This window comes from Cucumis melo, chromosome 2, assembly GCF_025177605.1.
Source record: "Cucumis melo cultivar AY chromosome 2, USDA_Cmelo_AY_1.0, whole genome shotgun sequence".
In the NCBI taxonomy this organism is placed as follows: Eukaryota; Viridiplantae; Streptophyta; class Magnoliopsida; order Cucurbitales; family Cucurbitaceae; genus Cucumis; species Cucumis melo.
The window spans coordinates 14,909,403-14,920,003 of record NC_066858.1 but is presented as its reverse complement, the minus strand read 5'-3'; the positions used below and the strand labels follow the sequence as shown (position 1 = coordinate 14,920,003).

Sequence of the window (10,601 nt, the reverse complement as noted above, 5' to 3'; positions counted from 1 at the left end):
AGAGTGTCTTATAAACTAAACTAAATTTTTTAAAAACAAATAATTTTTTTTCCTCTTTGAAACTGCGATTATTATTTAATTTTTTTAAAAAAGGTAAATTATTGAAAAAAACGAAAGAAAATAAGTTAGATTTTTTAAAAATAAAAAGTAGCAAATTAAATGGTTAATAAAAATATGACCTAAACTCTCATCTATTTACTTTTTAAATTTTTAAAATGAAGCTTATCTATCCAACTTTTACATATTAAATTTCTTTCTTCTATTATCCACCCTCTCAATATGTTTTGAAAGCAACAAGGTTAAAAATCGAAAAGAAAAAGTAACTTTCAAAAAAATTAGTTTTTCTTTTTATAAGTTAACTAAAAAAAATTAAGTTTTAGTTAAAAAAATATTATGAAAAAAAATTAAAAGTAAATTTAAAAACCATCAAACTAAAACAAAATAGTTACTAAACAAGGTTTAAAGAATATCAAATTTCAATTCTTTATACATTTTACGATAGTTTTTTTTAGAAAAAAAAATTTATATCGTCAAATTCTATAGTAATAATGCAAACATAGCTTTCTTTTATCACTTTCCATTTTGTTTGGTTTATTTTATACTAAAAAAATCAACCATAACTTAAAATGTATAACTCTTTTTAACATTCAATAAAGTCACTACAAAATGGTACAATTGTGGCTACAGGTTCAACTATTATAGAGAAAATGATAGGTGGTGTTTTGAACAGCCAGTATATATTGTCAAATATGAACAAAAAACTTTATGGGGGAAAGAATGGGGAGGAAAAGATGGAATGGATGAACTACACTTATTTTTGGAATCAAATGTGTTGGATTTGAGAGGCTATGGTACTTCACTTGTTGGGAGAGAGTGCAGATAGAGAACCTATGGTAATGGTAGCTAGTACTTGTTGATAGAGTGTAGAACTTAAAAAATAATGTGAGAAAATTGAGTGGATTCTAGAATCTACGAAGTATTTAGATATTTAAAACAATATTATTAAATTTTAAGGTTATATATAACATGTAGAATGGATAGATTTGAACGTCTAATGTGGATCGTGTCGGAAAAAAGTATCCAAATTCTATTGTCGAAGTAAGGAAAATGATTAAATGTCTCATATTGATTAGGAAAAAGGAATTAGTAATAATAAGTATATAAGTGATGACAATTATCTTCATTGGTATGAAGTCGATCTTTTGGGTGATACGTACCAAAAGCAAGCTATGATGGTTGTTTATGCTGGACAATATAATAGTATCATTGTGGACATATGTCGAGGTTTATTATTCCTTATCACTTACCTTCCACTACAAAATATATATATATATCTCTCAAGTTGACAAACTTGAAGTTTTATAAAATTAATAAAGTAAATAAAGATATAGAAGTTCATTTGAAAATAACTGCAGCTCATCTCGGATCAGTTCAAGTGAGTGGTTGTTACCTTGATCATGAAAACAAAATGACAAATAGAAGGAAGTGGTTAACCAAAGGTATAGATCATTTTCTTTTGATTAAGCAAAAGTGCATAAAACTAAAGAATATCAGCAAATTATTTCGAAGCAGGAACTCCTTCATTTCTAAAATCGGTTGGGCCTAAAGTCAAGCTCCATTTTCTTCGGTCCAAAAAAAAAAAAAAAGATGGAGAAGTGTCTTTTCTATACTTTAATACAACAAAAAACTTATACCTACCACACATAGAAGAAATTAAAGTGGTACCAACTGAGTTTCGATCTTGAATATACGTTCTTGAAGAAGATATACATTCTGCAAATGACTTTGACTTCTTCCTAAAAGCATGTTGCCAAAGCTAGAGACACCATCTTTTTTACATTAGCAATTGCTTTGGCCTTTTACTTTGATGTCTTACTCACCGAGGGGAGTTCTTCAATATTCCATCACAATACAATTGACAAGTGTTTCTTCTGTTAATTAATCTTGATCTAGCTGACTGAAATTGGCTATTACTACAAGTTTAATTTACCTCTATACTTGTACTATTGGCAGGTTTAATTACCATCCATCATCTATTTTTTTAATATATATCAAACCGAAATTTATATAACGTAGAATCTTGTGGCCGACTGCCACTGCCTAGGATTCTAATAACATGAGTTTACACTGACAATTGTTACACTCAACTGTAACCTAGATCATCACCTAACTTTCTGATAGAGATGAGATTTATTTTCATCTCAAGTAAAAACCTGACATTGTCTAGTACTAGGTTTTCTCCATACTTTCACCTCGAATTAATACTCTTAACCTCAACGATCTTTGTGTTGAAACTTGTGCCGTAAAGCCTCGTAATATTAAATTATCCATTACAATAAAAATCTACAGTTATTAGAGATAATCATGAACGATATACACACTACAAGAAACGGGGGTACTCCCGACGCACAAATACGTCGGCGAAAATGCAAAAAAACGTCGGAAAAGGATATCCCGACGTACAAAACGGCGTCGGGAAGCACGTCGGGAGAAATGCATCGCGAGAGGCTTTCCCGACGCCGTACCAAAGCAGCGTCGGGAAAGCCTTTCCCGACGCCGGGATATGCGTCGGAATGACGGCGTCGGGAAAACCTTATTCCCAACGCCGTCTATGCCGACGCATCTCCCGGCGTCGGGAAAACCTGTTTTCCGACTTTTTTTTTCCCGACGTAATGAACGTCGGGAAATATTTTTTTATATATTTTTTAAAATATTTTATTTTTACTTTTTTCCTTATAATATTTTGCTCAAACATTCACAATGATGTTCGGATTGCTCAAAAAAATTTCGCGACGTTTTGGATTAAATTAAAATAAATTAATAAATATACAAACACAAATTAAAAAAATAGAATTAAAATTAATAATACGAATAAGTTGACTACAACAAAATATAGTTCTCAATATAGAAAAAACATAAACATAATGAAGCTAGGAATCATGTGGTGGTCCCTGTTGTGCACGAGTTAGGTCTTCAATCATCTTTTTCATAGCTTCCACTTGTGAAGCTAATGCTTGGTGATTTCTATCTTGTACTTCAATCCGTTCCAAAGCTTCATGAAGTTTAGCTTGTAATTCAATCTCTTTTTGTGTGGACTGCGAACAAGATGTCGACGAACTGCTTGCACTTGCCGTTCTGCGGGCCTTCGGCTTGGGTCCCCAACCAAGGCCTTTTGAGTAGCCTGGTCGTCTACCCAACACCTGATCGCATATCTCATCCTCAGAGAGTGGCTGACTACCCTCTGGGATAGGCTGGGATTGGAGTTCCAGCATTTGATTATGCAACAAATTTAAAAATTATGTTAGGTAACGCGCAAAAATATATAATAAAAGTGGATAATTAATAAGGGTATAACTTACATGCGCATCCTCGGCGGCTTGCGACACGAATGTCCCAGCTCGAACGTGTGTTTCCCGGAACAATTCCACACGATCGACCGGCTGCCCTCTTCTTTCAGCGAGCTCATACTGTCGTTGTAGAAACGACTTGGACCCGCTACTATGATTGTAAGGCTGCTTCTGTCTAGCAGCCTTGTTTGTCCGTGATTGCTCCTGCATTAAAACAATTATATTGTTTATATCTTATACATATAAAAACTTGTTATCATAATTAATCATGACAAATACCTGGAATGCACGGCTGATATAATGGTCGCAGAGGAAGTGCCAATCCTCATCACGTCCAACCAATGCGTTTGGTGGGTTGGCACGAGCCTCCTCCGGGTCGCTGTACTTTTTGAAATGTTTATGACAGTCGGCCCGGAACTCTTTAAAGGTCGTGAGCATCTGATGCTCAACAAACCTGTTCATTGCTTGATCATTGAAATCAAGCACAAAGAATCGCTGCACATTACAAACATAACACATTAGATTGGCTAAAGTTAGATATGTTTCAAATGAAATCATATATAAATGTGTAGTGCATTTAATTACCTGGAGGTCGCCCTTGACGACCTCAATGTATTCTCTCCCAACGTCCGTCCACTTAAGACAGCAGACGGGAAATGTCTTTCGCACGCACACGCCTATCGCCTGGCTGAAGCGAACGGCGTGTGGAGAAATAGGCTTCTCCGCTCCAGGGGCGATCGTCATCGGAATGCGCCCATTTATTGCAACGTGGCGCTCTAACTCCAAGAGTCGAGACTGCGCACGTCTCCTAGGAGTCGGAGTCGTTTGTTGAGAAGAAGACCCTGCTCAATAAATAGACAATAACATATAAAGTTAGAAAAAAGAACATGAAATATTTGTAAGTTAAAATGAAGAAAATTCTTAGACTCACCCGTATTGTCGCCCACAGATGATGACCCTCCCGCGATGTTATTATCTAAATCGTCCTCAAACTGGAGGAACATATCGTCCGTCTCCATAAAATTTGGTCGTCGATATGACATAATGGCTATGGACATAGAAAACAAACATTTTCAATTTAACTTAAACCTCCCTCTCCCCAGATAAGTAGTAATTCCATTTCATAATAATTACACGACCCCTGTACACAAGATAATCTTCCCCATAGAATTTCTATCAGATCAAGACATCTCGGTATAGACTTAAGCATATTCAAAAATCTCATGCTAAAACTTTAACTTTCTTAAGTTAGCATGCTTATGAAAAAAAAAACTCTTGCATTAAGCAAGTCTCAAATCTAGCTTTGCTTTAAATTATCTCTTTGCTCTAATATTTTCAGAAACTTAGCATTCGAACACATTCTCATAAATCTCATGTTTTAAGAAATATTTCTCAAATTGAATTCTTTAGAACTTCAATCATGCTTTCTCATAACTCTTTCTAAACTTGAAACTCATGCTTTGTAAATAATTTCATAAATCTAGAATATTCAAATGCTTAAACTCCAAGCATGCTTTAAAACATAAATTCTTAAATCAAGCTTAGAAATTCATTTTAGTCACTCACAACTTTTGGTTAGGTTCTTGGGTTAGTATAACGTGAATTTTAGAGATATGTTGAGTAGACCCATTAAAACCATCCGTATATAAGATTGAAGAATGTTAAACATTTTGTATAAACACAAAATTAAAAGTTTATTAGGTATTTCTCAAAGTTCAAACGACTAAGTAATTAGAGATCCTAAATCACAATCTCAAATTCAATAAACACCCCCCCCCCCCAATTCAATATAACCTAAAAAATCTCTACACATTCAAATTTTTTATCAATCTCAAATTCAATTTCAACTTCAATCTCAACGTCAATCTTAAATCCTAAAACCACTTCAAATTCAAATTCAACACTAAAACCTAAAACTAATTCAAAATCTATATCCTAAAACTATTTCAAAATCTAAATTCTAAAACTAATCCTAAAACTAATTAACTAAAGCAAAACTAAAACAAAAACAAAAAAGAACTTTAAACAATTTCAATAATACATACATTTTTTTAACTTTGAAACAAAAAAAAAAACAAAAAAACAAACAAACCCTAAACTAATTTTTATCAAAAAAAACCCTAAAAAAACTAAATAAATTTACATATTTCACTTACCTAAAGTGGCAGACGGCGACGAGGAACAACGGCGAGGGCGGTCGGCGACGGACGGCGGCGGAACAAAAGGATGGCGGCGACTTCTTCTTCTTCTCCTTTCTTTTTCTCCTCCTCTCGGTTTCGGTTCTGTGAATACAGAACTGAAACGAATTTAAAGGGGAATTCCCGACGCAGTGACGTGGTGTCGGGAATTCCCTCAAAATGCGTCGGGAAAAGGGGAATTCCCGACGCTCATTAAACCCCTTTTCCCGACGTTTAAGGCGGCGTCGGGAAAACCATCTTTCCCGACGCACTGTTCATGGCGTCGGGAAAAACCCCTTTTCCCGATGTATTTTTGCCGACGCCTCCATGGTGCGTCGGGAAAGATGGTTTTCCCGACGCATCTCCCGACGCGTTGTTGAGGGCGTCGGGAAAGCCCTTATTCCCGACGTGCTTTATGCCGACGTGCTTTTCGGCGTTGGGAATGCTCCATTTTCTTGTAGTGACAGTTACATCATGTTTGGCAACAAGAAGACATGAGATAATGAGTTCATAATATTTTGTAAAACCTTTCTCTCAATATTACTGTTGTAAGAGCATATTTGAGATATGAAAAGTAGAAAATGTCTTTTCCAACATGTTCCCTGTCGAACAACAATTTTGAACTAACTCTGAATAATTATTAAGAATTGTAATCAATTACTGATTTAAAACTTGTAGCTTCAAACGTATCCAATCATAACGAGCTTGGAAAAAATGAACATATTAAATAATCATACTTTTCTTTCAATTTATTCCATAACATATGAGGATCTTTTATTGTTAATATTTTGACTTCAAACCCTCATGAATGTGATGACAAAGGAATTAAAATCATGGCTTTCGCCTATACTTGATTGGTCGTTGCATTTCCTTCTTTAATTGTATTTTCGAGATTCATGGCGTTGAGATGCACTTCAAATCAAATATGCAAAATAATATTTATTTTATTTAATTATAACTTGTAGGGAAAAACCGACAAACCATATATAGGACCTACCTTTGGTGGAGGAGACAACTGGAGCTTATGCTGATAACGTGTTGTAAAAAACAAGGCACAACCGGAATACCGAAATTGAGAAAATATAATATTAAAATAACTATAAGATAATATATAAGTTCTTTAATTAATAGGTTTTTTTAATAAAAATATAACAAACCAGTAAATATATTTATACTGTATAGAATAATTCTGAAAACGGAAAAACCTCAGAGACCCACAATTGTAAATACAAAAAGTGTCTCAGTCAACATGTGATTAATCGACCAAATGTGAGTGTGAGTAATATTCTTCTAAATGATCGTGTACTGTCTAAACAAACACTAGAAGAAATCTGGTCTTTAATGTCGAGTGGAAAAAATGAAAAATGGCCTTTAATGTCGGTTCTCAAAAGGCGGATGTTTAATGTTGGTTTCAAACCGACATTAAAGATAGAACTTTAATGTCTGTTTAAAACCGACATTAAACACCCTGCTTTTGGAGAATCGACACTAAAGCTACTTTTTGTTTTTTCTTTTAATTTTGTAACAAAATCAACTTTCTCTCTCTACTTTTCTCTTTTCTCAAACCCACCCACGAACGATTCTTCATCTTTCTCAAATTTCTTTCACTCTTCTCAATCTCATCACTTTCTTCCCTCTCTTCTTCGACAGCTTCCGCCACCACCACCACCTGCATACATCACTTTCTTCCATCCTCGTTGTCGTCCGTGCCCTATCGTCATCCTTGTCTGTGTCCAATCGTTCGGACGTCCGTGCCCTATTGTTGTCCTTCCATCCCTGTCGTCATCTGTGCCCTATCATTTGAATAACTCTAGAGCAGTTAAGAAGAAACTATCAGATGTTATTAATTAAATCAACGTTTCTATAATGAGGTACAAGTTATAAGTTCGGTTTTTATATGATGGCATCTAAAAAGCTTGTGTGTTAATTGTTAACTGTTGCAAGTTTATTGAGCCATACTCGTTAATGGCGCATTGATCTCCACCATTAGCATGGTGTGTCGGTTTCTAAAATGGAATGTATAAGAATTTGAAAAAGTGTATTTTGATTTTTTTTTCCCCTCCTTTTCTTCGGATATCAACTTTATGGGATTTCTTTTGCTTTAATGTTGGTGGAACAATAGTAGAGCAAAGATGGAGAAAATTTTTTGCTTTAATATATAAGAACTTTAAAATGTGTATTTTGTTTTTTACTTTAATGTGAAGGGATGAAAACCCTTTACAGCGGAAAAATTACAAAAACCCAATTTTAATTGGAACCTTAAAAATACCAATACATTGGCAAAAATTATAAAAACAATTTTTATGGTTAAACGTGCTTTGAAGAAAATTACAGAGAAGAAAACTTACGCTCGTTGACGACTTTGAATCTACCAATCACCAATTTGGGCACCACCACCTGGAAACCTTCCTATTCTCTAATTGAGATGGTTTGTGGGAACCAAAATTGGAATAAGAGAATTTTTCTTTAGAGAGAAAATTTGTTTAGAGAGAACGGGAGAGCAACTCCGTCTTCGCAGAACTCACTCCGCAAAAAAAACGTTACGCAAAAATTCCCTCTTCTTCAGTCGGAAGAAGTGGGAAGTTGAGAGAATAAATGGGAATGTGGAAAAACCACCCACGTTCCTTATTAATTTAATAAATAAATATTAAATTAATTAATTAATTAATTAAATCATATTTAATTAATATTTCATTTAAATCATATTTAAATGAATATCTCTCGCATAACCTATAGTTAATTTAATTAATTTAATTAAATCAAATTAAACTAAACTATTAATTAATTCTCCGATTAATTAATTTCTAAATTAAATATTTTATATTTAATTTAATCCAAAATTTGAATCATATCCAAATATAAATTTCTCTCATAGCCTATAGTTTTAATATGTATCACATACACATTAAATTTTAACCTATAGTTTTAATATGAATCTAATTCACATTAAACTAATATTTGAACTCATCCAAATATTTTATTCTCTTGTAATTTAATTTTGAATCATATCCAAAATTAAATTTATATAATAAAGTCTAATTAAAATATAAACTTTATATTATAATGTATCAATATACATTATATTAATTCCCAAAGTAAATTTGAACATTTCAAATTACAACCAATATAAATAAATCTCATTACTCTTTGTAAGCTAGGAAGGGGATCTAATGGACCTACAGATCAGAAGCTACAACGATATGAGGTTAATTAGCTAAACTCATTAACTACATTAATCAATATTCGTTAACTGTGTCTACACTCCACTAAAGACTCATAGCTGAACTCTTCTCACGGTAGATATATTTCTGTGTCCACAGATATAGACTAATACCAGTAAGTTAGTCCTTCACAAGTGTTCGTAATACCAGCTGGGTTAAATTACCAATTTACCCTTGGGTTACTTCTAGTCCTTAAATACAGTGCTCCTCTAATGAACAACCTGTTTATAGTCTAACCACTAAACAGAAACCCCTCTCGTGCCATAGAGATGGTAGGGCCCTTTGTTCAAGTCCCTGAGACACCATTTAAGGAAACACTTATCTACTTTACCCTAAAGGTGGGAATGAGTGAATTCCATCTTGTGTGATTATGTTCCCAACTCCCCGTTCGGTCTTGTCCCCAAAATGATAAGCATATTGAGTCGGCAATTTGACCACTCTCACCCGTACAAATCAAAGGACAATCCTTGGTAAACAGGAGTTCATAATATACTCAGGATTAAGACTAAGTCACCTAGGTCATCCTAATGAAATAGAAATCCAACTAGTTAACGGAGTTACATCTAGTGATTACTATTTCGTGGTCCAGTCTTATGCAAACCCTCACTTGCATGTCGCATACATGAACGCATTGGATCAATGTGTTTGTATCAAATACAAAGTGAGCCGTATCCATAGTGTTAACAGGATAAGGTACCCAACCTTAACCCTATATTATAGACCCTTTAAGCTGATCTTGAACATTAATCCGCGTATGTCTCTACATACTATTTAAGATTCATCAAACATCTTAGGATGTTAGTTTATTGGATTTAGGTTATTAAGACAAAACTAATAATATAATCAACAACACTTATTGAAATTATAATAATAAAACACTTTATTAATGACGGTTAATTGATTATATTTACTATCTACGAGTTTTAGGACATAAAACCCAACATAATGTATATTCAATTCATCCGTCCCCTGAAATCTTTGCAGCAAATTTGGTTAAAAATTCTCTTACTTCTGTTTTTAATGGTAACAAGGATGATGAACTGCAAGCTGACATTGAGGGTGGAAATGGGGACATATTAACTACTGTCCACATAGATAAACTTAGTTGATATTTAATTATCCGAGTCATGTAGCCATGAACCAATTAGTGGATATCAAATTGTGCACCTGAAAAATCCAGAAACAAAAAGCGAAGGAAAAAACAGTTGTTGATGGTCAGACTGGACACGGTAATGGTGGAACAGTAGCTAATGGTGAGAAGGTGAGTTCTCCTTTTGTATAAGAATCGGTTATGGGACTAGGGTACGGTTGTCTATCTATTGTTTTATTACTTTTTTTTTTAATATAAGGTTTGACGTTTAAATTCTTGCAGGAAGATGGAATCAATGCTGAGCTAGCCTTGCTCCTTCTGAAGATGCAATTGTTGATTCTCTTTCAGAGAAGGCAGAAAAAGAAATTGTTTTTGGTAATTCAAGAGGGAAGAAGTTAATAGGACACTGTGCACCATTTCTTTCCAAGCTTTGCATGAATTTTAACTTGATGCATAAGATGAATGTTTGTGATATGTTTCATATCTATACAGCTATACTATAGATGAATAATTTGTATTACCTTTTAAATTATTCAATTGTTCGAGTCTTGTTATTATTTATTAAAAATGATTTACATTGTAAAAGTTGATATTATATTATAAACAAGGTTAAATTGCCGATTAGTAATTAGAGTGTGCACATATGCTTTTGCATTTTAGAACCAGTTACAATAATCTTTTTCACTAGGAATTATGTACCAATGCATTGAAGAAATATGGTGTTGGTTCATGTGGTCCTCGTAGGTTTTATGGGACAACAATAGTC

General features: G+C 33.7%; 1 protein-coding gene across 1 annotated transcript; it reads right to left on the bottom strand.

Annotated features, from left to right (window-relative positions):
* Positions 1–2,839: 2,839 nt before the first annotated feature.
* Positions 2,840–5,654, bottom strand: LOC127148234 (uncharacterized). Its single transcript, XM_051081609.1, has 6 exons — positions 5,504–5,654; positions 4,279–4,395; positions 3,933–4,189; positions 3,627–3,842; positions 3,360–3,551; positions 2,840–3,251 (listed from the first exon to the last, which is right to left on the bottom strand). Exons 2-6 carry the CDS (start codon positions 4,388–4,390, stop codon positions 2,931–2,933), a joined length of 1,098 nt encoding a protein of 365 aa, XP_050937566.1. The 5' UTR covers positions 4,391–4,395; positions 5,504–5,654; the 3' UTR covers positions 2,840–2,930.
* Between the last annotated feature and the right edge of the window lie 4,947 nt (positions 5,655–10,601).

Coding starts and splice junctions, on each gene's coding strand:
- LOC127148234 (XM_051081609.1), bottom strand. CDS start 4,390: ATGTCATATCGACGACCAAATTTTATGGAGACGGACGATATGTTCCTC. Junction 3,843..3,932: donor TCGTCAAGGGCGACCTCCAG/GTAATTAAATGC, acceptor TGTAATGTGCAG/CGATTCTTTGTGCTTGATTT. Junction 3,552..3,626: donor ATATCAGCCGTGCATTCCAG/GTATTTGTCATG, acceptor GTTTTAATGCAG/GAGCAATCACGGACAAACAA.